We start from the raw sequence: 27,806 nt of genomic DNA, 5'->3' as shown, positions 1-27,806 counted from the left end.
ATTTCTTTTACCTTTTTAAAGGTTGCTAAACAAGCCAACTGGAATCAACAGCATATTCATAAAAAACTGAAAAATTATATTTGAAAGTTGAAAGTTTTGAGACATAGACATATTAACATCTTGTCTGTTGATGGCAAAAATAAAATTTTGAACCCACTTCATTAAGGGAGTTTCTTTTTCCCCCCAAAAAATAAGCAAATTTAATTTTTTTATGTAAATAAATAATACAGCCTTACAAATTCATTCAATTGACAGATCTTGTATCAATTTAGGCTCTATTATTTAAACATATACACACAAACCACATTTCTATGTGGGATTGCAAATGAAAATAAAAATAAATGAAGTCATTCAACATACATTTTATAAAATCATTTTAAGATAAAATGAACCCAAATATAAAATCTGCCTCCACATGATAGTTTTTTAAAAATAATTTTCAAATTAATTCTTTTAATTGCATCTTTATACCACTTTTCTGAAAGCCATATTGTTCTATACTAATCTCACAGAAATAATGCCTATTTTCTGTTTACTCTATTTCTAAGGAAGCAGAGCACATGAAGAGGCCACTTATTTACTTTCAAAATGGATAGGCATTATTACTTTAAAAGGAGAGAGGAGAGTCTGACAAGAAATAAAAGTATTCCCATGAGCAAAACTGCATTACAATGGACTACAATGGTACAAAGTTCATCATCTTGGTTTAAAAAAAAAAAAAAGCATAACTACTGTCTGACATTTTAGGACCATGAACTCATCTATGAAGTCCTTACTGCTCTTAAAAGGAAAAAATACACAAATTCATTTAATATGCTTAAGTCACCTTGGCACCTTATATTGAAACTGGTTTTCTCATTTGATAAGCATGAAAACAGACAAATAGATGTTTAGTAATAAAAATCAATACCATGTATTGAGTGTTTTCTCAATGAACTGGGCAGTATGCTGGATTTTATAGACACATCATATCATACCACAAATTAGCGGCAGAATGGCAATTTAAATCCCAGTCCATCTGACTCGAAAACCCACGGTCTTTCATTCTGGCATATTTCCTCTTATAAATCACAATTTTACAAAATCTTTGTGTTCCCATATTAGGTCAATCAGGTTTAATTCTGTCACCAGACTTATCTTTTAATTATCTCTAGAAAATTAGTCTAGGTAATTATTTAGGTAAATATTGGTAAGAAGAAATTAAAAAGGGAATATGGTGACTCAGATAGTAAAGATTACCTGCCTGCAATGGAGAAGACCCATGTTCAATCCCTGGATCAGGAAGATCTCCTCAGAAGGGAATGGCTAACCACTCCAGTATTCTTGCCTGGAGAATCACATGGACAGAGAAGCCTGGTGGGCTGCAGTCCATACCTCATGGACTGCAGCCCATCAGGCTTCTCTTGCCACCTACCTCATGGACTGCAGCCCACCAGGCTTCTCTGTCCATGTGATTCTCCAGGCAAGAATACTGGAGTGGTTAGCCATTCCCTTCTGAGGAGATCTTCCTGATCCAGGGATTGAACATGGGTCTTCTCCATTGCAGGCAGGTAATCTTTCTTTTCATACAATAAAGGCAGAAGTTTATACAATAAGCCACTTAGTGAACTAGAAAAGAAAAAATAAATCTGAGTTGTCCTGACTATATCTGATAAACCAAGCAAATGTTGTTAATCCTATTGGAAAAATGTGTACAAACTCTTATAAAAATACTAGAGGCTTACTTCTTAGAAGTCAAGTGAAGGTCACTCAGTTGTGTCTGACTCTTTGCGACCCCATGGACTATACAGTCCATGGAATTTTCCAAGCCAGAACACTGGAGTGGGTATTCTGAAAGGAATACTGGAGCCTTTCTCTTCTCTAGGGGATCTTCCCAGCCCAGGGATCAAACTCAGGTCTCCCACATTACAGGTGTATTCTTTACCAGTTGAGCCACAAGGGAAGCCCTACTTCTTAGAAGCATGACATAATAAAAGGTTTATGACTGCTGCCATTTGTAAACTGTTTTCTCTGATAAAAGACACAGGCACTTATCATGAAAATGAGTTCTAATTATTATCCCTAGTATCTACTACATAAGAGAAGAGGCTCTTAAAAGAAGTTGCTGATTAAATCAATTTAAACCAATTAAGGAAACAACCACAGATTCACAGCAAGTTACAAACAGTAGTACAGAGAGATTCTGTGTACCCTTTATTCAGTGTCCCCAATTGGGAACGTCTTATGTAACTATACTACAAAACCAGGAAAGTGAGACTGTACAATCCACAAACTATATTCCTATTTCTCCTTTAGCTACTTTAAAGTGTGCAGTTTTTCTGGTGCTAGAAAGAGCCTTAGACTCTCCTCATTTTTCTGCTGGGAAAACAAAGGGTCAAAGAGGCTGCAGGACTAGCCAAAGTCAGAGTGCTAAGAAGTGACAAAATAAAAAGCCAATTCTGAAAGACCATCTTTCCTCAGAAACAAAGTATACAACCCCATTAGAAGCCATCAGAAGTCCATGAGGAATTCAGTAAAGACATTCAAAATAATCCTATTTCAAAATTTGTTCATCAGAGAGATACATATATTTTCACATATTAGTTTTCATCTTTCCAGACTTAAAAAAAATTCTCATTAAAAAATTTACTGTTATAGGTCTGCTGAAAAACAGTTTTACTACATCAGTAATATGGTAAACCAAACACAAAGAAAACTAGGCCAAGATAGTTACCACTTAAAGTCATATAGGCTCCTTGCCACCTTTGATCCCAGTACAAAGCTGTCTTGGCAAAAAGCAGGCTCATAAACAGCGAATGAATGAACAACTTAAGTGACAGGACCAAATATACCAAACAACACAAATGTTTTTAAAAACAAACAGGAAAACTGCAGTATAGTAAAATGAGAATTTTTGCAGAAAAATATTTATTTTGTGGGGTAGTTTTCATAACATCAGAGCTAGAATGGCCCTTAAAGAACACCTAATCTGGTCATTCTCAACTCTGGCTACACATGAACATCACCTGAGATATTAAAAAAAATCATAAGCCTCACCCCACACCTGGAATGGGGCCCAGGCATCTGTGGTTTTCAAGTTCCCCATTATCAAGTCCCTTATTATAAGAGTGGTTCTAAGTACTTTATTAAAAATGAAGAAATTGAGGCCTAGTCAAACTGCAATATCTTATTCAGTACAAGAATTGATACCAGAATCCAAGTGGGAATAGCACGACTTTTTAAACATAATATATAAAAAGGATTTCAAGAACTACAAAGCTTCATTTTAACTTTGAAACTGTTGGCAATTAAAAAAAAAAAATGTGAAACTAGGCCGAAAGCTCTATCAACATTTGAACTCTTCCTAGTGTATAGTTATTGTCATTGGTGAGCAGACATACAGGTGAGCAATACTAAGCAGGTTTTGCCTGAAAAATTTAAAAAAATGAGAAGTATGGTTTCCATCTTTCCAGTTAACTGCCCTCCCTTAGCAATCAGTACTCTTGTAGTTCCCTTAATTGGTATTGTAAAGGGCTTACAGTGGATGTCTATCAAGTTTGATTTTTGAACAAAATGAGATACATGTATAAAATAGATGGAACTGGATACAAAATGTGAACCTATAATATTCGCCATATTGCTCATCAAGTTACTCAGATAATAATACACATTTTACACTATTTACTAAAATCAAAGTTATATTTGGAAAATTACCTTTAATCGAATCATTTTCAGCTCTCATTATGTCAATGAGTGAACTCTCCAATGAGTGCATGTCAAAAGTCCTGGGGCGATCCTGTAAACACAAACAGCCACAAACCACTTTTAAAATAGCATATAATTATAAAAGAAAATAATAAGCTGCATCTGATGGGACACAGATCAAAAAGCAGGAATTTTCTTCCCTCTCCATGTAAGGCACATTATTACTACATTTTAAACACTTGCAAAATACCAAAATCACAAGTACCCAGGGCTCAGCAAAGACTGATCTGATTTCCAATAGTAATTTTCAATAAAAGCATTACTTTCAAAAACAAAGCAAAAACTAATTTCCATATGGTTAAGAATATTAAATATATATAAAAATAGAATTCATAATCTTTTTCTGTCACTTAAGATTTCAGTAATGTGGCAAAGCTTCCCAAACTTGTTTCAGCAGTATTCTGTTAAGGTGACATCTACATGTTCTATTCAGAATAGCTATATTTACTTATAAGCCAAGATCTGAAAATAGTCATCAAATGTCTACAAGACCACTAAGTAGCAAAGTAGTCTTGATTTTTCTGCCATTAGAATAAAAGGAAGACAGGATATGGAGAACACTGCTGGTCTCAACCCTGGCTTAACAAAATGGACTTCATGAATGGGTGAGGAATCTGAAAATACACAACCATGCTGATGCTGCGGCATTCTTCAGGGTATTAGACATCATTAAAACCAAAGTTTAGCTCGACAGTGAAAAGGAAATGAAAACATTTTCAAATTAAATACTAAAGGGAAAGCAGTAATACCTGTTTCTGACCCACCTTGAGAATAAATATATACTTACAAAGACCACAGCAAGGTTATTAAAGAAAAGGGGGCTTCCAAAGGAATTTCAGAAGCATGATTTCAGAATTCTCTCATCAATGAAATTTTTCTCTCATTACTTTTTAATTCAAAGCTTTGGCTTTTTAAAAGAATTTGCCTAATTTTATCCACCCCCCGCCCCTTTTCTTTCAGACTTGCTGGGATCTCATTTTCCACATTTCAGCGAACTTCTAGAACTTTACGTTTGATAGAGTATGTCCTCCATCTTTTGATCATTCTGACATTTCTCCTTTGTCCTTCGGTAAGACTACTCACCCTGCTGCTAAGTCGCTTCAGTCATATCTGACTCTGTGCGACCCCACAGACGGCAGCTGCACTATTACTCTTCTTCCCTGAAACAGGGACCACTCCTCCTGACCCCACCCACCAAACAGATACCCAAAAATGTCCACTGTTATGGGTGGGACACAAACTTTTTTTTTTTAAGTTCCACAACCTGAAGGGTCCAAGGGTAGTTATATTGGGATATCATCTATATTTAAAGTAGAGAATGTTACAGGTTTTTTCCCCTGGGACGGCATGGGATAAAGATGGGAAGGGGAGTAGATGTCTTAAGATGCTCTTCTGCTCTAAACTAGTATGGCTCCTCCAGAATATCTTTCCCACTTTTCCTCCTGATTCTTTCCTCATTGTCCTCATCTTCTCAATATGGTCAATAGAGAGAGGCAAGAGGAAAGGCCAGAATGAGAATTTCTAAGAGTAAATGTTCACAAAAAGGAGAAACTCTTCTGTTTTTATACTTCCTCATCTCAAGCGCTGAATTAAATCAAAACTTTAATGCGTATTCTTTTGGAAGTCAAGTGGATTTGAGGCATAACTGGAGAAAGAAGTTAAGAACAAATTCCACTATCTCATTCTGCAGTCACTGGATCTGTCCTCCCTTCAACAATCTATAAGCCACACTCAAAATCAGGCCAGCCACGATCTCTATTTCCACAACAAAGCCAGTCTTGGAGACACTAATGCTCAGAGTCTTCACTTGCCTATGTCCTCTGACTGTGGGTTTCCCAAGGGTAGGAAGTATGTCTTACATCAAATGTTCCCCATGTGTACAATTCCCAAAGGGTGATGGTGTGTTGAGATGTTCATCTCCTCAACACACAGGACTGCCCAGAGGGCCTGATGTGGCAGGAACTCCCTGGCAGATGATTTCTGCTTCTGTATTTTCATTTTCTATGTATGACATGATGTGAAACAGGCTGAAAAGCCTTGTTCCACGTATCTGTATCACTGTACCTCACACAGGGTCTGGCAGCTTAGAAAGCACACACGTTTCCTCAATTGATGAATGAAGGCATTTCTTTGAGTAATTTTTATTAAGTGTTGAAAGCATTTTTTCTCTCCTATTTCCTTATCTTGAGGTTTGTTTTTTAAATCCCCTTTCAGAGCTGGGTGGGGTGGGGGGTAGGTAAGCAAAATGAAACTGTGATGGCTGTGGGGGAGATGTAAGAGGAGACCTCAGCCTGTTTTTTTAATGCAACTACAGGAGTGAGCAGCCTGTGAACTTTCAGGACTCGCGTTTTGCCAGTCACGGAATGACAAAAGCACCCAAGAGAATGAGTTGGTAAAAAAAAAATCAGTGTTTTTGTTTGGTTTGTTTTATGACAGCTGCTTCTGGTAAGTAAAGAAGCATCCTTTTCACCTAGAGGTTTCCAAATGTAGTGGAATTCAGCAAAGCCACTTCATACCGCCTTGCCCCAGGACTCTCCAGACTATTGTCTAAAACATAAAGGTTTTTGCTAAACTAACAACCACTGACTTATAATTGGTAGAGTACATTAAAACTAAAACCCTAAATGAATGTCTAAATTTTCATTAGTGCTTGGTGGAATTAAAAAACAAAAAACCCTCTATCCTTTTTATACTTTTACTAGTTTTCATTTGTCACAATATAAATCTGATAAATAAACACCAATATACAAACTCTGACTCTCAGATGCAATGTGTTAAGAAGAATTTTCAGGCTCTGAATGGATTTAGAAGAAAACAGTGCCTCAAAAGACATGTATGTGTAAATGCAAGATACAAGTCCTACTGGCACAAGTACCACATTTTTGCCAACCCTGGTCTAATATGTTCGCTCTCTTTGTAGGTCAGTGGATAAACAATCTGCCTGCAATGCAGGAGGCCTGGGTTTGATTCCCTGGGTGGGAAAGATCCCCTGGAGAAGAAAATGGCAACCCATTCCAGTATTCTTGCCTAATATGTCTAACACGTACTTCTCACAATTCAATCTTATTTGAAATTATAATTATTACAACTACTTTACATTTGTATAACACTTTGTTTCTTATGATGCTATAGTAATTCAAGCCACATATTTTGCCAAGCAAATGTTCTGTTCTCAGGCAGGGTCCAAAGTTTATCATTTTTGATTACTCTCTCACTGATTTTTTTCTATTTTAAATACCCAATTTTACCAAAAGGACTAAAGTGTAAACATCTGTGCCATTAAGAAGTAGATGGAGGGGGACAGAAACAAATAAACCCAAGAAATAAGAGCAGACAAACAATGCTGGTTTTTCTGCCCAAAAACCAAGGTGTCAAATCAAGAGTGTTCTGATTTCTACGTTTCATCCTTTGATTTTGCCTTTTTGGCTTACTAATTAACCCAAACATCATAATCATTTATTATTTTCTAGAATTCATTTCCCAGAAAGTAAACTAACTATAAAATAGAAATTCTGTTAAGTAATAGCTCTTCTTAATTTAACTTGAGATGGTGACCAAAATATGAACATCAGCCTAAATCTGCAGAGCATTAGACATTAGGAAGTGTGACATGTCATGTGAGCTTGAGCACTTTCATCCTCTAGACCTCATTCCTGATCTGAAATAGGAAAGAGTCTAATTAAACCTCTAAGGTTCCTTTCCCAGCAACAAAATACATCTGTATTTTAGCTTTCCCATATCCTAAAACAGTCTGTGCTCTTTCAAGATTTGCAGTTTAAATTATAATGAGTTTGGCAGGAATCTAAGATGTGAATGAGGATGACTGATGAAAGTTTATAACTTCTTGCCCAGAAAAAGGTGGGAGTTAATTAATCTTATTAATAAGAAAATGAACTCTTGTAAGTCTTAAAAGGACAGTCACTATGTTTTCATTATGCTATACATAATGCAAAATAACAAGCTTTATCAAAAAAGAAAAAAAAAATTTGTTGAAGGGGGAATGTCCTGATTTCCAATAAAAGCTCAAACAAAACAAAAACACTGACAACTCTATTTGCTTCAACCCGCCACTGCCAGTTTATCTTGGCAGCCCACAGAGAAAAGCAGATCTAGTCTTTATTGAGAATCTACTAAGTATCTGACAATACTCTAGGTAGTTTTTAAATACTGTCATTAGTAATCTTCAAACCTCCTTATAATTTAGATTGTATTATTCTCAATTTTGGAGAAGGAAATGGCAACCCACTTCAGTATTCTTGCCTGGAGAATCCCATGGACAGGAGTCTGAGGGGCTACAATCTATGGGGTCACAAAAGAGTCGGACACAACTGAGCAATTAAACAACAATTCTCAATTTAATGATAAAAACTAAGACCAGGGAAAAACACAGTTTATTGCACAGATAGATTACTGCTTAGTTCAGCAGCTTAGTCTGGATTCAAGAGCCCAAGTTTCACTCCAAAGCAGGTGGCGCTACCTTGGGTAAAATAATGGTCATGGCAGTCAAAAGATCACACTAATTAAGACACATATTAGAATAAATGAGACACTCTGCCTGCCTTAAGGGTCCTGGGGTGAGGAACATGCTGGCTGCTGCTGCTGCTGCTGCTGCTAAGTTGCTTCAGTCGTGTCCGACTCTGTGTGACCCCATAGACGGCAGCCCACCAGGCTCCCCCGTCCCTGGGATTCTCCAGGCAAGAACACCGGAGTGGGTTGCCATTTCCTTCTCCAGTGCATGAAAGTGAAAAGTGAAAGGGAAGTCGCTCAGTCATGTCCGACTCTTAGCGACCCCATGGACTGCAGCCTACCAGGCTCCTCCGTCTGTGGGATTTTCTAGGCAAGAGTACTGGAGTGGGGTGCCATTGCTAGTACCTAGCAAACAGGAGGCACTCAAGTATGACTCAATAAATGAAAAAAACACAACAAAATGTATATTGGTAATATAGGATAATATCAGAGCCACTAAAAACATGAGAGAGAGAGAAGCCTTATCTTCCTTCTTCCTGTTGAGATGACAGATCGATGTGGTCCACAAATTAAGAGACCTAACTTGCATCTCTAGGTTAACTACAGCCAACCACAGGAGCAGAAATGGTAGTAACAGTAATAGTACCAGGTAACATTTATCAAGATCTAATGCAGTATGAGTGAACTCCGGGAGCTGGTGATGGACAGGGAGGCCTGGCGTGCTGTGATTCATGGAGTCACAAAGAGTCGGACACGACTGAGCGACTGAACTGAACTGAATGCTTTACATGCATAATCTCATTTAGTCCTCACAAAAATTCTATACAATAAGTGTTCAGTTATTATCCCATTTCACAGATAGAACGGCATAGCTTAGCATGATTAACTAACTTTATCAGTGTCAGGTTAAGCAGAGAATGCAGAATTTGAACCACCAGCCTGACTTTAGAAATGTGAGCTTAACAACCACGAATGAAAATAAAAGACCACCAATTATTTTCAAGGCTCAGCAAAGCAAACTTGATTACAATGCAGAGATCTTTTTTTTTTTTTCTTTTTTTTGGTAACCTGAGTTGTTGTATTTAATACATTGAGTTGCATCAGCAACTGGTTGGTTTCAATTTATGTCATCTCTACTTTACAGGGCAATTTCTAAAGGAAAAACCACAAAAGCCACTATGAAAATCAAAGTTGATAAAAATAACCTTCTGACAAAAAAAAATTAGCATTTCAAAGAGTAAGATCTGTCCTTTTCATATACACCTGAATAATCCTGACTGCCACAGCAAAATAGGAAGATTTACATCAGCAAGTAACTGATGACATGGCTTTTTGTAACATCCCAGAAGTAGCCACAAGAAGCACATGAACCTGTGGGTCTATTACTACCAGGATGAACAACCTGACTGCAATTGTGCCACAAACCAAAATTACTATTTTGTAGACTTCAAAAAATATATCCAGATGAGCAATAAAAGCCAGTGTTTCTCATATTTAAGAGTATATCAGAATCATTTGGAGGTCCTATTGAAACACAGCCTACTGAGGCAACACCCAAAGTTTTTCATTCAGTAGGTCTCGGTAGGTCCAAGAATTCACATTTCTACTAAATTTCCAAGTGAAGATGGGGACCACGCTTTGAGAACGACTGAGTTAAGCAATTCCATTCCACAGGTTAATTTCATTAGATACTTTGGCATGTGATTTATAGCTTACATCCTGTTTAACAATTATGATGCAGTCCAGCTTAAATATCAACTATTTTACAGTGTACTTATGAAGAGAAAGGTTTTGCTCTCAAAATCAAAAACAAAGTCCTCTCTTCCAAGCTCTAAGATGCATAAATTGGCAAAAAATTACAATTCAGTTCAATTCCAACAGAACCACCACTATAACCACTCCATTACTGGTTCCTGTCTTGTCATACTTGAGTTAGTATGTTTTAGCATTACTAGACCTGACTAAAGCACAAGAGTCCCTTGGACTGCAAGGAGATCCAACCAATCCATCCTAAAGGAAATCAATCCTGAACATTCATTGGAAGGACTGATGCTGAAGCTGAAACTCCAATACTTCGGTCACCTGATTCGAAGAACTGACTCACTGGAAAAGACCCTGATGCTGAGAAAGACTGAAGGCAAGAGGAGAAGGGGACGACAGAGGATGAGATGGTTGGATGGCATCACCGACTCAATGGACATGAGTTTGAGTAAGCTCCGGGAGTTGGTGATGGACAGGGAGGCCCGGCATGCTACAGTCCATGGAGTCGCAAAGAGTCGGACACGACTGAGCAACTGAACTGAACTGACATTCTTAAGAACCAAAGCCAAAATTCAGCTACACCCTTTACTCACTGTCTTCCTATAAAGACATACATGACTGTGAGCATCATTCTCAGATTGCTATGTATCTGTACTAGCTTATGGAAGTTTCTCTTTCTGGCTTATTCTCGAAGTTTCTCCCTGGTGAAGAAGGGAAAGGAAAACATTTTGGTCTGAAAGGCAAAGTCTGTGCCAGTATAACAGCTGCCAAAAAAAATACGAAATTTGAGATGCCAGGAGAGCCCATAATTAATCAAAGGTAACTATGACAGTTTTAATCCAAAATTCGCCAAAACGCAAATATTTTCTTGGATTAAATATTTAAGGCCACAGACATCAAAAGTTGACAATATAGTCAACTTTCAAGATTCCACTTTCAGATGACCCTTCCATCCCTATGCAAACACAAGTCCCCTTTTCCCGTATCTGCCAAGCACACTGACAGCCCATATTTATGAACAAAGTCTGTGATGGCTACCCACTCCCTCCTTCCCTGGACTGTGAGCTCCACTCATCCCCAAAGGCACAGGCTGAAGCAACTGTGCAGGGCAAAGTCAGTCCCTCATCATTGCCACCATCATTATTAAAATGGCTAACATCTCTTCTGGCTCTGTGTCTCAGATAAAAGATGCATGATTTCTGTACATTAGTTCCTCACAACCATCATGTAAAGTGGGTACAATTATCGCCCCCATTTTAGGCTTCTCATGAAGCTATGAGACGTTAACTACTTACACTCAAAGTCACCAAGTAAGTGGTGGAGTCTACTTCATAGCAGAAGCTCAGAAAAGTGGTCCGTTATTAAATGAACTTTGTCACAACCTGTGATATCCTTCACTTGTATACAGGGTCTGAATGCAGAGAACAAGTGTCAGAGGTTAAAGTAAAAGAAGTAATTATCTCAAGTAGGAAAAAACTACAGTTACTAGCATCTCATATTTCTTAGCAGGGTCCCTCTTCGGTCAGTGTTTTCTCATTATGAACACTTTATAATGAGGCAAACAGTCTTACAGATCTTAGGCTACCAAGTGTTTCCTAATAGAATAATAAACTATAACAAAACGGATCAATGTCTTTAGTACATTACCCTGATTGAATCAATAGCTCCACTTTTTCCCATGTGAACTGATGAATCAGATCTCTCCAGAAAGCCCTTGAGAAAATTTGCTTTTATTCCACCTTCACTAAATAATCCACATTCATGTTCAGTATTAGAAATCCTTAACGTGATAAATATTTCTTGTCACCACTTGACTGTATTAAAAAAACAACCTGGCATTCTAGACTTGATTAGTCAGTTCCGAAATCAATAGACTCCTTCTTCTTGTTAACCATTTGTTCATTTCCACTTTACCTGGCAGACAAAAATAACTAAAACCTATTCTAAGACTTGTGTTTAAATCACCACTTACTAGACAAATGGTCTTGACATCATATCATCTCTGAACCTTGATTTCATCAGTGAAATAAGGATCTCCCTTACTTCACACATCTCCCTTATAAAACTGGGTTGAGGAGAAATGAAATAAAGTCCATGCACCTTATCTTTGACAAAGGAGGCAAGAATATACAATGGATTAAAGACAATCTCTTTAACAAGTGGTGCTGGGAAATCTGGTCAACCACTTGTAAAAGAATGAAACTAGAACACTTTCTAACACCATACACAAAAATAAACTCAAAATGGGTTAAAGATCTCAATGTAAGACCAGAAACTATAAAACTCCTAGAGGAGAACATAGGCAAAACACTCTCTGACATACATCACAGCAGGATCCTCTATGACCCACCTCCCAGAATATTGGAAATAAAAGCAAAAATAAACAAATGGGACCTAATTAACCTTAAAAGCTTCTGCACATCAAAGGAAACTATTAGCAAGGTGAAAAGACAGCCTTCAGAATGGGAGAAGATAATAGCAAATGAAGCAACTGACAAACAACTAATCTCGAGCAACTCCTACAGCTCAACTCCAGAAAAATAAATGACCCAATCAAAAAATGGGCCAAAGAACTAAATAGACATTTCTCCAAAGAAGACATACAGATGGCTAACAAACACATGAAAATATGCTCAACATCACTCATTATCAGAGAAATGCAAATCAAAACCACTATGAGGTACCATTTCAAACCAGTCAGAATGGCTGCGATCCAAAAGTCTACAAGCAATAAATGCTGGAGAGGGTGTGGAGAAAAGGGAACCCTCTTGCACTGTTGGTGGGAATGCAAACTAGTACAGCCACTATGGAGAACAGTGTGGAGATTCCTTAAAAAACTGGAAATAGAACTGCCTTATGATCCAGCAATCCCACTGCTGGGCATACACACTGAGGAAACCAGAAGGGAAAGAGACACGTGTACCCCAATGTTCATCGCAGCACTGTTTATAATAGCCAGGACATGGAAGCAACCTAGATGTCCATCAGCAGATGAATGGATAAGAAAGCTGTGGTACATATACACAATGGAGTATTACTCAGCCATTAAAAAGAATGCATTTGAATCAGTTCTAATGAGGTGGATGAAACTGGAGCCTATTATACAGAGTGAAGTAAGCCAGAAAGAAAAACACCAATACAGTATACTAATGCATATATATGGAATTTAGAAAGATGGTAACAATAACCCTGTGTACGAGACAGCAAAAGAGACACTGATGTATAGAACAGTCTTATGGACTCTGTGAGAGAGGGAGAGGGTGGGAAGATTTGGGAGAATGGCATTGAAACATGTAAAATATCATGTATGAAACGAGTTGCCAGTCCAGGTTCGATGCACGATACTGGATGCTTGGGGCTGGTGCACTGGGACGACCCAGAGGGATGGAATGGGGAGGGAGGAGGGAGGAGGGTTCAGGTTGGGGAACACATGTATACCTGTGGCGGATTCATTTCGATATTTGGCAAAACTAATACAATTATGTAAAGTTTAAAAATAAAATAAAATTTAAAAAAAAATTAATAAAAAAAAAAAGAAAGAAAGTCCATGATAGATCATGCACAATACCCACCAGTTAGGAGATCCACTCAATAAACATTCCCTCTGCTCCTTCTCTCTCCAGTGCAATAACAGAAGAGCCCCAAACCAACATATTAAATTAGGCATTGTTTGTATCTGAATAATTCAGCTGTTCCATGCTACTTCCTATGGCTCATTTTCATAGAGAAACAAAAAAAGGGGGGAAAAGATCTTTCCTACTTAATATACTATTTGGGGCAAGAGACCATTAATTCAGGAAAGTGAGTAAGTTCTATTAAAACTCAGGCCATTCCTCTATCTTTGGCTGCTTACTGGCAATCAGCATTCCTCTGCTATGTATCTGCTGGGTGTGATCAGGGTCCGGAGTCATCAGAGAGAATGGTCACCCAAATACACAATCTTTATTCCTAAAGTGAGGTTTGTATCCTGTAACCCACACAATCCATAACAGTTCTCTCTTCCATGAGCCTTGACCATAACATCAAAAGGCAGCCTGTACCCACTGTCAGCCTCTGGGCTCTCATAGCTACCACCCTCAGATCCTTAGCTCTCCAGTATCTCCTGAGAAGAAGGCACTTCTCAATATTCAGGCATAAAGCAAGATGTCACCGACACCTCAGTTCATGAGGAGGAGAGTGTCTACCTTGGTCATGCACTCCCACCATAATATGGTCCATAGAAGGCATAAAATATTTGTGGGTTGAAAAACAAGAGATGAAAAAGTGTGATGCTGTCCAAAGGCCTGGTAAAGATCCCAAACCTTTAAATTCCCCTTATAAACAAACAAAAATACAGCCCAAAAGCTCTGAGTTCTTCCTGTTCTTTCTCCTTTTGGAGAGCCTTCTCACAAATTCACAGAAATATAAACCCAGGAGAAAGCTGAGATGGCGTAGAGAAAACTGGACAATCTCCTCCCGAGTATCTGGTCATCAGCTGATATTCTAGTGTTTTGTTGGATCTCTCTCCCTTTTCTTTGACAGACATGTGACCACCAGCACTCTTCTTGTCTGAGAAGGGAGATGTGGCCAATAGTGGCTTTTTTAGAGATTAGCATCAGGTTGGGCAGTAGAACAGGCTGGGTGGGTACAACAAAAATATGGGCCTTGCCTCAGTTTCTCACTGTCTTTTTTTAAAAAAACAACTAGAAGATATCTTCGTGTGTTTTTAAGAGGGAAAAAAAGACTATCTTTTAGAAACACATACCAAACCATTTACAGATGAAATGATACAGTACCTAGGAAACGTTTCAAAATAACATGAAAGCAGGAAGAGAGGGTTAGGAAGATAGATGAAAGAGGACTGTCAAGGAGCTGATCATTGTTGGAAGCCAGGTGACATGTACATGGGATTTTGCTATATATTCTATTATTGAATATGTTTAAATTTTTCCATAGTAAGAAATTTAAAAGACTTGGGGGTCAGGGGAGACACTTTACCCAAAGAGGAAACAAACAAAAAAACCAGTTGGTCACCAAATTTTCCAGCAGTGTTCAAGAAAATGAGAGCATCATCTGGGCTGATTCCCTAGTGCACTGAGTTTACGAAACAAAATTATAGTTCAGCTTATAAAATTCTTCTTTAAAGTTAAGTTTAACACAACAGTTAAACATCAGTTTTCACATTTTAAGAATCTGTGCAATTTCCAACTTCTGAATTAATATTTCTAGTTGATGACCTTCTCTCTTATACCAGCAGAATCTTTTGGAAGCCAAATATTAGAAATACTTCATCTTATTTCTAAAAGACAAGACAAAGAAATGAGAAAATGAAGGATTAGGAAAGCTGAGTAGCTTGCCTTAGGTCACACAGCTAGCAAGTGGCACAGCAATAGTTGAAACTCAGATCTGACTTCCATACAATAATTATTAGCTTTTTCTGAGTAGCAATGTTCTTATATCAACTTTTTTTGTTTGGTTCTTTTTAAAGTTCTTATAGACAGTTTGCACTCATCTCACATGCTAGTAAAGTAATGCTCAAAATTCTCCAAGCCAGGCTTCAGCAATATGTGAACCGTGAACTTCCTGATGTTCCAGCTGGTTTTAGAAAAGGAAGAGGAACCAGAGATCAAATTGCCAACATCTGCTGGATCATGGAAAAAGCAAGAAATTTCCAGAAAAACATCTACTTCTGCTTTATTGACTATGCCAAAGCCTTTGACTCTGTGGATCACAATAAACTGTGGAAAATTCTGAAAGAGATGGAAATACCAGACCACCTGATCTGCCTCTTGAGAAATGTGTATGCAGGTCAGGAAGCCACAGTTAGAACTGGACATGGAACAACAGACTGGTTCCAATAGGGAAAGGAGTACGTCAAGGCTGTATATTGTCACCCTGTTTATTTAACTTCTATGCAGAGTACATCATGAGAAACGCTGGACTGGAAGAAACACAGGCTGGAATCAAGATTGCCGGGAGAAATATCAATAACCTCAGATATGCAGATGATACCACCCTTATGGCAGAAAGTGAAGAGGAACTAAGAAGCTTCTTGATGAAAGTGAAAGAGGAGAGTGAAAAAGTTGGCTTAAAGCTCAACATTCAGAAAACGAAGATCATGGCATCCGGTCCCATCACTTCACGGGAAATAGATGGGCAAACAGTGGAAACAGTGTCAGACTTTATTTTTCTGGGCTCCACAATCACTACAGATGGTGACTGCAGCCATGAAATTAAAAGACGCTTACTCCTTGGAAAGAAAGTTGTGACCAACCTAGATAGCATATTCAAAAGCAGAGACATTACTTTGCCAACAAAGGTTCGTCTAGTCAAGGCTATGGTTTTTCCTGTGGTCATGTATGGATGTGAGAGTGGGACTGTGAAGAAGGCTGAGCACCGAAGAATTGATGCTTTTGAACTGTGGTGTTGGAGAAGACTCTTGAGAGTCCCTTGGACTGCAAGGAGGTCCAACCAGTCCATTCTGAAGGAGATCAGCCCTGGGATTTCTTTGGAAGGAATGATACTAAGGCTGAAACTCCAGTACTTTGGCCACCTCATGCGAAGAGTTGACTCATTGGAAAAGACTCTGATGCTGGGAGGGATTGGGGGCAGGAGGAGAAGGGGACGACAGAGGATGAGATGGCTGGATGGCATCACTGACTTGATGGACGTGAGTCTGAGTGAACCCCGGGAGTTGGTGATGGACAGGGAGGCCTGGCGTGCTGCGATTCATGGGGTCGCAAAGAGTCGGACACGACTGAGCGTCTGATCTGATCTGATAGACAGTAAGGCTACAGCAACTATTTTACTGACCAGCAGCAGATGCATTCCTTGAAAACATCTGGAAGATCTATTATTAAAAGTATGTTGTATAATGGGGCTACCCTGGTGGCTCAGACAGTAAAGAATCCACCTGCAATGCGGGAGACCTGGGTTCAGTGTCTTGGTTGGGAAGATCCCCTTGAGGAGGGCACAGCAACCCATTCCAGTATTGTTGTCTGGAGAGCTCCCATGGACAGAGGAGCCTGGCAGGCTACAATCCATAGGGTCACAAAGAGTTGGACACAACAGAGCAACTAAGCACAGCACAACACATGCTGCATAATATTTAAATATAAACATGGCTTTAAAATGTATAATACTGAGGGATTAACTATAACTCATTTCAGATCTGCAAGAAAACAATGATTGGGATACGTGTGTGTGTGTTAGTCATTCAGTCATGTCCGACTCTTAGCAACCCCACGGACTGTAGCCCGCCAGGTTTCTCTGTCCATGGGATTCTCCAGGCAAGAATATTGGAGTGGGTTGCCACGCCCTCCTCCAGGGGATCTCCCGACCCAGGGGTCAAACGGTCTTCTGCATCACAGGTGGTTTCTTTACCGACTAAGCCACCAGGAAAGCCTGATTGGGATATACCTGGCAACTATTCAGGCAACAGTAACTACCCAATCTAAATATTCTACAATATGAAAAATACGTGTTTAGCTTAAGACTTTAAAAATTCAGTTTACAAACATGAGAGAGGACCTATAAGTGGTTCTTGACATATAATGAGACCTGAATTCTGTGACTCACAGGTTAAAGTTTGCCTTTTGTGGTACCACTTCATCACAGAATTTTAAAAAAGCACATGTGTATGTGTATATTTATAAATGTAACCATTAATAAAATATTTTAAAATGCCATTTATACATTTTTTTCTGTTATACCTAAAGCTTAACCTGTTAGTTTTCCTTAAAGTTTAAACAACCCATGGATTAAGATGAAATATAACTATTGGGCTAGTTGTTAATATTTTCATAATGAGAAAAAAAGCAGGTTTAGTATCACTCCAGTACTCTTGCCTAGAAAATCCCATGGATAGAGGAGCCTGGTAGGCTGCAGTCCATGGGGTCGCTACCAGTCGGAGGCGACTGAGCGACTTCACTTTCACTTTTCACTTTCACACAATGGAGAAGGCAATGGCAACCCACCCCAGTGTTCTTGCCTGGAGAATCCCAGGGACGGCAGAGCCTGGTGGGCTGCCTCTATGGGGTCGCACAGAGTCGGACACGACTGAAGCGACTTAGCAGCAGCAGTAGCAGCAGTATCATTCAAAGATCATCCTCGGAGAAGGCACTGACGACCCACTCCAGGACTTTTGCCTAGAAAATCCCATGGACAGAGGAGCCTGGTAGGCTGCAGTCCATGGGATCGCTAGAGTCGGACACGACTGAGCGACTTCACTTTCACTTTTCACTTTCATGCATTGGAGAAGGAAATGGCAACCCACTCCGGTGTTCTTGCCTGGAGAATCCCCAGGACGGGGAAGCCTGGTGGGCTGCCATCTATGGGGTAGCAAAGAGTCGGACATGACTGAAGCGACTTAGCAAAGATCATCCTAAAGGAGATCAGTCCTGGGTGTTCACTGGAAGGACTGATGTTGAAGCTGAAACTCCAATACTTTGGCCACCTGATGCAAAGAACTGACTCATTGGAAAAGACCCTGATGCTGGGAAAGATTGAAGGCGGGAAGAGAAGGGGTCAACAGAGGATGAGATGGTTAGATGGCATCACCAACTCAATGGACATGAGTTTGGGTGAACTCCAGGAGCTGGTGATGGACAGGGAGGCCTGGCGTGCTGCAGTTCATGGGGTTGCAAAGAGTTGGACACGACTGGGGGACTGAACTGACTGAACTAAAAGATTAGAACAGACCAGAAATAATTACAAATCAAATCAAAACCACTTTTATGAGATATCCAGTCCTGTGCCTAGCTCATAACATAGAAAGTTCTCAATAAATGTGTTATATTTGCTCAGTTGCATCCGACACTTTTGTGACCCCATGGGCTATACACTCCATGGAATTCTCCAGGCCAGAATACTGAAGTGGACAGCCTTTCCCTCCTCCAGGATATTTTCCCAACCCAGGGATCAAATCCAGGTCTCCCACATTGCAGGCGGATTCTTCACCAGCTGAGCCACCAGGGAAGCCCATTATACAAATTAATTAAAATATATATTAAAAAAAAAAACTTAATTCCAGGATAAAAGTTAAAACATATCCAATTTAAATCTATGATACCTTTCCTGTCTCTTAACCACCCCATCAAAGTACAGTATCCTCTAATGTATACAGAAATAATCAAATGTTGTAAATTTCTTAAAAATAGGCAAAATCTTTTATACTGAAAAATGCAGACTGCTATTGCTAATAAAAGTTTAGGTATATAAACAATTTAAACTCTTCAAGGAAACTGATAATTCTGCTAAATGTTTTATCTGTCCTGGGTTGCATCTAGCTTATTTAAAAGGAGTATTCTGATGGAATTTCCTGAGAGTTTAGTAGTCAGGACTCTTCCCTTCCCTTGTAGGAGGTATGGTTCGATCCCTGGTCAGGGAACAAAGTTCTTGCATGCCAGGTGGCATGGCCAAAAAAAAAAAAAAAAAAAAAAAAGACATATTCTGAGAAGTGTAGAATATATATGATAAGATACAACATTAAGAACTGCTTAAAAATCTGTCACAGATACCAAAGCTTTTTGTAATTACTTTAATTTCAAGATTGTACTCAATATTAGAGATTTTAATTTTATTTTAAATTAAACAAAAAAATCTAAGCTACTTAATATGGCCATATAAAGTACCTCACAATAACCCTTCACTTATAGGTACTAATATTTGATGGGGTACTGTCTTCCCAAATTTAAGTGACTTGTTCAAGGTCAAGCTAAATAGAGATCAGAGTCAAATTTAAGTCTGTTTGGATCCAGAACCTGTGCTTCAGTATACTGTATTTTTGGCCTCACACAATGGCCTTTCTCAGTAATTATCTAAGTGTCAGTTTCAAAAACTGATTAAAAATAGGATTTATACCTATATATTTCCATATACTAAGAATTTTCTAAAAACTTGAAAGTGGAACTCCTTCTAATATTATAAAGTATTATAATATTATAAACTCCTTCTAAAAAATTATATATTACTATAAATTTATCATGGCAAAAATACACTTTAATTTCTGCAAGAACGATTTTCTTTGAACAATATAAAATGACTTCTGTCAGGAAAAATGAAAATGAATGCTCATGTTACAAGCTCCCTGAGAAATGCATTTTATATATATTATCTATGTTGGGACCAAAAACTAAAATACAATGTAGTGCTGAAAAAAAATGTGATAATGGTACTTCAAGCTTATTTTCCTTATAGCAAGAGAGAAAAGTCATACGGAAAATAAATTTAGACTGCAAAATTCAAAACAGGCATATGTTAACTTTAAGCCTACTTTTCCATTTCTTTCTTATGAATACCAACAAAAACTATTCTCAAAAGCATAAACTCATAAACTAACAGCATCTTTCCAACTGCAACTAGCAACACAACCACATTCACTAGGCTTGAAATAAAGAGGCATTTCCTGAAAGATGTTGAACAGTATGTTGATCATATTCCATGGCTTTTCTGAAGACACAACAGAAAATAAAAATTTTCAAAACTACCCTGCCCAAGTTTTGATTTCATCATAAAAGCAATTAAACCTAGTTAAAAGGCTTTCTACAAGAAGGAGTAAAATTGCATCTGATAGATTTTTCCCAAAGTTTCGCCAATATATCAATTCTGCTGGAGCCAGAACCATCCAACAACCCATGCTTTACAGTTAAAAATAATGAGTTTCCCCTCTTCTAATATAAATAGATATAATAAGTCAAAGAAAATGTTTCCTATGCAAAGATCTCTCTTGGGACTACATGAAAAAAAATGTAACGTAATAAAGTTGCACTTTAGATAGTTTTAGTAATTCACCATGACTTTTGGACAAAGCAATGCAGTAACTTTCTGTTTTCAAATATAAGATGCCATGTAGAATTTTGTAGATCAATAAACTGACAACACAAGGAGAGTTATTAAAGTGACATGAATTATTCTGCCTGGTTAAGACAACTTAAAAATCCATGGTGACCAAAGCAAATGGACTCTAAATCCTAAAATGTTTCCCTAACAACCCAGTTTTAAGATCATCTTTGCGACAGATTTTGTCTCCCCTCTTTCATTTTGTTTTCTTTTTCTTTTTTGGCCTACTTCTTGGTTCTTAGCTAACACAGATGGGGGCGTTAACTGAGCTGAATATAAGAGAATACTAGAATCTATAGCACACAATTCTCATTTACTTCCTGTAAGGACAGAAAATCTAGGCACCCCTCCAAAAACGTGCTATATTCAAATATAATTATTGGCAGGTGCCCCAATACATTATTTGGTTTGGACATCAGGATTACACGATGTGTTCAGCAGGACAGGTAGGATTCTTTTCCTCTTGAAATAAGGGTCAAATCATGCCTTTACTCACAAGATATGGACCTTGTGTCTTCATTTTGAAATTAAGACAATAAAACTAAACCTCATAGGGTTGAAAAATCCTATATAGGAAGTGAGATAACAAATGTGAAAGCACCTAGCTCAGTGTCTGATATCTAGCATGTACTAAAAACAAACAAACAAAAAAACCACTGATTTGATGACTATTCTCTAAGTTTAAGATTTTGAAGTTGACAAATATATTCTACTACTTTCCACTTTCAAAACTTTATAATTAGCTTTTGATCATCAGATATCAATTATTCACTGTAAAAATTTTCTTCTTACCTACATGCTCCTGGCAGGCATTTCTTACCCCCATCCCCCAACTCCTCATCTGCACCATGTCTATGTGAAAAGATACTGTAGTATAATGGTTAAAAGCCTAATCTCATGTGTGAATAGTAATAACAACAATAATATTTACTTCATAGGATTATTGAGTGAAATGAATTAATACATGTAAAAACAGATTATCATAAGCATGCAATTATTAAATATACATTAGTTATCTGAAAACTGGATTTGAGGCATGTTATCTGAATTCACGTAATGAGAACTTTAAGTCGCTTCGGCAGCACATATGCTAATACGAAGAAAATGCTAAGATATAATGCCTGTCATATCACTTATTTAGAAGATAATTCAATATTTTCAATCTTTGCTCCTGGTTTCATAAACATGGATAAAAGAGAAGATTAAGACTGGCCCCCAAAAAATTAATTTAAAATGTCATAATGAATTTTAATTCACTGTATGTGCCCAAACCTGTATTAAACAAATGTAAAAACCATTCTGATTCATTTCAAACTAAAATAAACATTGCCCAGTATTAGTTACATTTCAGGTAAATTATTTCCTTTTAATATAATAATTCCATGCTAGACTTTGAATACCAATATTATAATATAACCATGTAAATTCTATCCCGTAATTTCTGCGGTAAATTTTAAGATCTCTCTATAATAAATAAAGAATTCTTTTCAATAGCGACTGAAATTGAATTACTAATGTCTAAAACATCTTTCCTAAAATTAATAGTTTAAGTTAATAAAGTTAAATAAGATAGCAGTGTTTAGAAAAAAGTATGGACTGTGAGTGCAGCAGTTTAAATTTCACAGTAGCTTGCTTTAGGATGATAAGGAACTTAGAAATCACCTAGGTCACCCCCCACTCCAATTTTATGAAGAAATTGAGGCCCCCAGATGCTATGACTTTGATAGGGCAAAGACCGCAAACTAGGCGTCTGAGCTCCCAGTCAAATAAACATTCCTTCAAATGTTTTCATATCAAATTTAACCAAGTAATCGTATCAACTCAAAATGGCATTTTTTTTGGCCAAAAATTTTTTCTAAAGAATAATTCTTTAAACACACACACATACACACCTCTGCATTCATTTAAGTAAGCACCAAGGTACTCAGTTTACTAATTTCTTATATTTTCAAAACTCAATTAGGAATTTTTTTCATAAAGAATTTTTTCATATCACTTATATTTATTGTGACTTTCAAATCACCATTCTCTCAGCTCCCCACCTTCCAACCTCTCTCTCTCCTCTTCTCTCACACACACAAATACACACATTCTCCTAAAAATGGTGGGGATGGTAAACAGAAATCTACAACTTAGTTTCTAATCCTACCATATTTGAACCAGATATATTGACTCTTCCTTTTTTCCACCCTCAGCATAAGAGACAACAATTCTAAGGGAAGAGCTGGTTTCTAACAATATCTTTTAGTAGCAATCTTAGTCTACTACATTATTATTTCATACATCAGCTTAATCTCTTAAGAAATCATCTGACTGAAAAAATTTCACGTTAAACACATCGCATCAGCCCCATAAAAATATTAATAATGTGCATATACGTATAATTTAGTCACTTTGAAATTAATTTCCCAAAGCAAATCTTTATCAAAAGTCAGTAAACTGAGAATGGAAAACAAACTATGCAGTCACATAAATCCATTCTGTCACTTGATTAGTAGCAAAATAAAAAAGAAAAGTATTTGCAATTGTGAGCTAATCTTAACCCAGTTAAAATGTCGAGAATGCCATCTTAGATTTTTTTTAATTTGGAATATATGAATAATTTGCAAAAGTTACCTTTGCATTAAACTTCCCTTAAATTTATGTTCAAAAGACTATCAAAACCAACTTTTTAAAAACAGACTTCATGGAATTGCCAATGTATTAAACAGCCTTTTACCTGATCACTAAAGCATGAAAATTGCTCTCTTCAGTTTGAGTAAAAACCCTTTCTAAAAACAAAAGCCAACATCTTTTTCCAACCTGGGCAAAAAAAATATTAAAAAAAAATTCAAAACCAGGTTTCACCAAATATTTTGATACATCCTAACTATTATACCTGAATCCTTAGAGAATGGATATTTAATTCCTGGGAATGACACAGGGTTCTCTTAGCAAATTTCCCTCCCTCTGAGCAAATTATGAATTAAAACAGATAATCCCACTTGTGCTGACATCACGTCTGGATACAGTATCACTATTTTGAAATCTGTTTTAGCCTTTGCAGAAAGAGCTCTAAAATAACTTTTTAGATATAGCACAGTATGTTTTAATCTTTGCTTTTTAGCCTAGAGTTTGTACATCAGCTGTATGCTCTTGGGCAAGTTATTATATCTTGCTGATGCTCGATTTTCTCATCTCTAAAATGGGGGTAATAATAGAACTTACCTTGTGGGGTTCACTGTGAGGACTGATTCAATGTTAGCTTATAACCCATATAAATTTCCTAAATACTTATAAATGATCATACCCTCAAAGAAAACAAATTTAGTAGGGCATCTGATGCTCAATTAACTCTGAAATTCCCTTTATATCTATCAACTAGACTGGCTGCTCATTAATTCAAAAACATCAAACAATGTGACTGTTGGAGAATAAGAATACACTGTTGGCAAAAAAGACAAGTAATCTTTGTCTGGACCTATTTTTAGGAATGGTTTAATTATCTACACCCCTAGTGTTAACACTGGGAAATAAACAAATGGGTAAAAAGGCATCATAAGAGTCACTCAGAGACCAACAGTTTCATAGTATTCAAAAATAATTGGGGATGGAGAAAATATTTACATCATTTCTCTAGTAGTCCTTACTGACACAAGGCAAGCCAGAATTTGCAAAAAGGTTTAACAGGAATTTCCAAATTGATAATTGCAAACTGTTCAGACTGCATGGTTCAGAGAGGTTTCAAGTTTAAAACATGACCAGAGAGAAAACTATATTTCAGTAGTTGGTTTTCAGCGAATCACTATCTTAAACAGTAGTGAAAAACAAATTTGGGAGGGTATATAGTTATGCATATGGGCAGAAAATGCTAATCAGTTTCCATAATGAAATATATTATATCTATATTATTTATTCTCACTTAAATAAGTAGGGAAAAACCTAGCACGATTTTCTTGTCAGGCTAGAAAGGTACTGCAGTTAATAATCATGACATCACTAGCTACCTGGTATTCACAATTATGCTAATTTATATGGTTATCTATGGAAAGATAACAATTAGAAAATTACAAAAAAAGAACAGCTGAATATTTTGTTCCAAATTACACTGCTCTCCTGCCAAAATAATGTCTTGACAATGAACTCTTTTTCTAAGAGCTCTGATATGAATACAGACAATTCAAACTCTCTTAGTTACATAGATACTACACCATGCTGTTTCCTTATTTCACCTTAATCTATTAATGGAACATAATCTTACCGGAAAAGGAAAAATGTTGTCAGCCCTGTTCAAGCTATCTTCCATCCAGGATTTAGGAGCAAAGGCAGAGCTGGGGCGAGCATACTTCTGGAGCTGAATATGATTGCTTGCAAAATTTTTCTTCAAAGGCGAGATGGAGTTCAGGGGCGTTATGCCTCCATTCAGCCCCCTACGGTGATCTCGGCCTTGGGAACCTCCCCAGCCACCATATCCTCCACCTCCTGGGCTCCAGGAAGAAGACGGTGTAGGAGAGGGACTCTGGTAGTTGCTCCACGGAGAAGGGGGCTTGTTAAGATTATTCGCCAAATGAGGCAGCTGGTTAAAAGCAGCATTTCTATGTGTGAAAGGTGGGGGATGGGGACTGGCAGGAGACCTCCTCTGCTGCTGATGCTGGCTGTGATGATGTTGGAAATGAGGGTGATGAGGGTGGTGCTGTGAGAGAGGCCCAATCTGAGGAGAGAAGCTGCCTCCGAAGCCAGGGCTGACATGATGGGGGAAATTTTGAAACAACAGAGCACCGTTATTAGCCGAAGCCGCCGGGACCCCTCCCTGGTGAAAGAAACTTGCATCTTCATTGATGATTGTAGAGGAGGAAGGCGCTATCGCTGCTGACCAGTTACTGAAACCAGTGAGAGACGATGCGCTTGATGTCAAGGGTTGGGTCGAAGTACCTAGCCCCGTGGCTTCTTGATAATCAAACCCTGTCAACACTGGTGATTCGATTCTTATTTTCTCCTTCCCGTTGCCATTTTCTGAAGAATTGTCCCCTTGATTTTCTTCAGATTTAGCCTTCTCAGTTTCAGGCAGTATTCCAGCTTCCTGACCTGGACTGGGGGAGAGCTGCTGCTTTTCCAAAGGGTCTTGCGGTTCCTGTTGCTGACTTTTTGCTTTTTCTGATCCCAAGATCTCATCCTGAATGTTATGGGTAGCCGGAGCAGGAAAGAGCCAAGCTGACCCGGCACTGCTGCCATTGGCAGCTGTGTTATTATTTATAAAAGCAGCAGGGCTGGGGGTGGCATTTTGGTGATGGTGTGGAGGCTGCAGATGTGGATGGAATCTGACTGGAAAAGCAGATTTATTCCCAGTATTGCTTTGCACTAGCACTCCAAACCCGTAATCCCCCATTTATTATTTTTAGGCTCAGAATCTTAAGATAAAAAACAACAACCTAGTATCTCAAGCCTTTGTATCCTCTACTCCAAATGTAAGTTGCTTGTTTGAAACGTCTTATTTTTAGCTAGCTCAAAGATCCAGCTTATCACCCTAAATAGTTCAGATTTGGAATTCTGGTCTCTGAAAGAAAAAAAAAAAAAAACTAAAAAAAAAAATCTTAAAACACTGACATGAATCCAACTAGGCTTATTTCTAGAAGGGAATAAAAACGAAGAGGGTAAAAATCAAGTCTTTGGTTAGTAAAATAGGCGCTTTCTTTTTCCAAAGGAAAACGTACATGAATGACAAAAACACAGCTTCTCAAGCATCTATGGATGTAGAAGAATAAGCATTGCAAGGAGTAAAAATATATATATAATTTAACAATCACATATGGTCTTCTTCAGCAGTTTAGATTCACTCACATAAAAATTAGAATAGGGTATGAGGAGAATAGGTTCTTTTCTTGGCAGCTTGGTTAAAAAAAATCAGGAATAATTTAAGAACATTATATATTATATATTTATATATATAGATTATATTAGGTTATCTGGGGTGGGGGGCAAATTCCTGGTTGCGGGAGAGGAAATCAGCATTGACTAATGGAAAGATGATTGCAGGGAGGTTTCTGCTCTTCCTGATCCTGTTTCTGCTCTTTCACGGGGTGCAGTTTTGGCCTCTGGGGCTGTTCCTGAAGCTCTGGGTGCAGATCTTGCTGCGGTCGCTGTTCCTGGGCTTCCCCTGGCCTCCTCTCCCCCATGAAATGGTTTGGAAACACACCCGTTTCTCCCTCGTGGGGGTGTCGCGATCAGGATGGATTAGGGAGACTCGACGAGGACGAGCTGGCGGCCCGGGGGTGCGGGGACCAAGGGGGCGACCTGGAAGGTCCTGCGGTTTCGGCCTCTTCCCCTCTCTGCGGCTCCGGGGTTTTTTTCCCTCATGGGACCCAGGGGCGGTTTGTTCAGTTCTCTCAGTTCGATTCTCCGTGGGGGGGTGGGGGTGGGGGGTGCGGGGGGGGTGGGGAGGGAGAGGGGAAAAAAAAAAACCCCACTAACTTAGTTGTTCTAAAGGAGAAGGGCCTCCCCACTTTGCTCTCTCTCTTTTTGCCCCCAGAATTTTTTTTAAACTATAATTTAGAAGGCTTTTGTTTCTCCTCACGGTTGCTGGGCCGTCGTCGTCGCCGCCGCTTTACCCCGCTCCCGCAGTCCCCGCTGTCGTAGCTGCGAACTCCGCCTGGCTCTTCTTCTTCTCTCCTTCTTCCTCCTCTTCCTCTTCTGCTGTCGCCGCCGCCGCCGCTGCTGCTGCTGCTGCTGCTGCTGCTGCCGCCGCCGCCTCCCGGTGCCCGGGTCCAGCAGCCGCGGCTGAGTCCTTCTCCTCAGGACCTAGCCGAGTGAAATGACAACCAGCTGGAAAGACCGAGAGACACTTCCGGTTCGAAAAGGGAGGGGTGGGTTAGGGCAGACACCCCGCCCACCTGCCTAAAGGCCAATAAGCTGCTAGAATTCAGATAAGGCCACGCCCACAACCCAGGTCCCCTCCCAGGAAGGTCGAAAAGTTACGTCGAGAGACACCCCTTCCGTCTGCGCCTCGCCCAGAGAGGCCTGGAGCCTGGAACTCCCTCTAC

The 27,806-nt window shown here is 38.6% G+C and overlaps 1 protein-coding gene across 4 annotated transcripts in view; it reads right to left on the bottom strand.

Moving 5' to 3' along the window:
* The window catches only part of CPEB4 (cytoplasmic polyadenylation element binding protein 4), a 73,208-nt gene extending 45,614 nt beyond the window's left edge, over positions 1-27,594 (bottom strand). For 2 of the 4 annotated variants that reach the window (XM_055554896.1, XM_055554898.1), the window contains exons 1-2: positions 25,031-27,594; positions 3,694-3,775 (exon numbers count right to left, since the gene is read on the bottom strand). In XM_055554896.1, coding sequence (XP_055410871.1) covers positions 3,694-3,775; positions 25,031-26,155 — 1,207 coding nt within the window. In that variant the 5' untranslated portion in view covers positions 26,156-27,594. Of the gene's footprint in view, positions 1-3,693; positions 3,776-11,267; positions 12,315-25,030 lie in introns of those variants that run through there. The other 2 variants (XM_055554897.1, XM_055554899.1) reach the window with 2 other exon arrangements.
* Between the last annotated feature and the right edge of the window lie 212 nt (positions 27,595-27,806).

The sequence above is a fragment of the Bubalus kerabau genome, chromosome 18 (genome assembly GCF_029407905.1).
Source record: "Bubalus kerabau isolate K-KA32 ecotype Philippines breed swamp buffalo chromosome 18, PCC_UOA_SB_1v2, whole genome shotgun sequence".
NCBI classification, from domain to species: domain Eukaryota; kingdom Metazoa; phylum Chordata; class Mammalia; order Artiodactyla; family Bovidae; genus Bubalus; species Bubalus kerabau.
The sequence above is the reverse complement of the archived record's forward strand: the minus strand, read 5'-3'. Positions and strand labels throughout refer to the sequence as shown.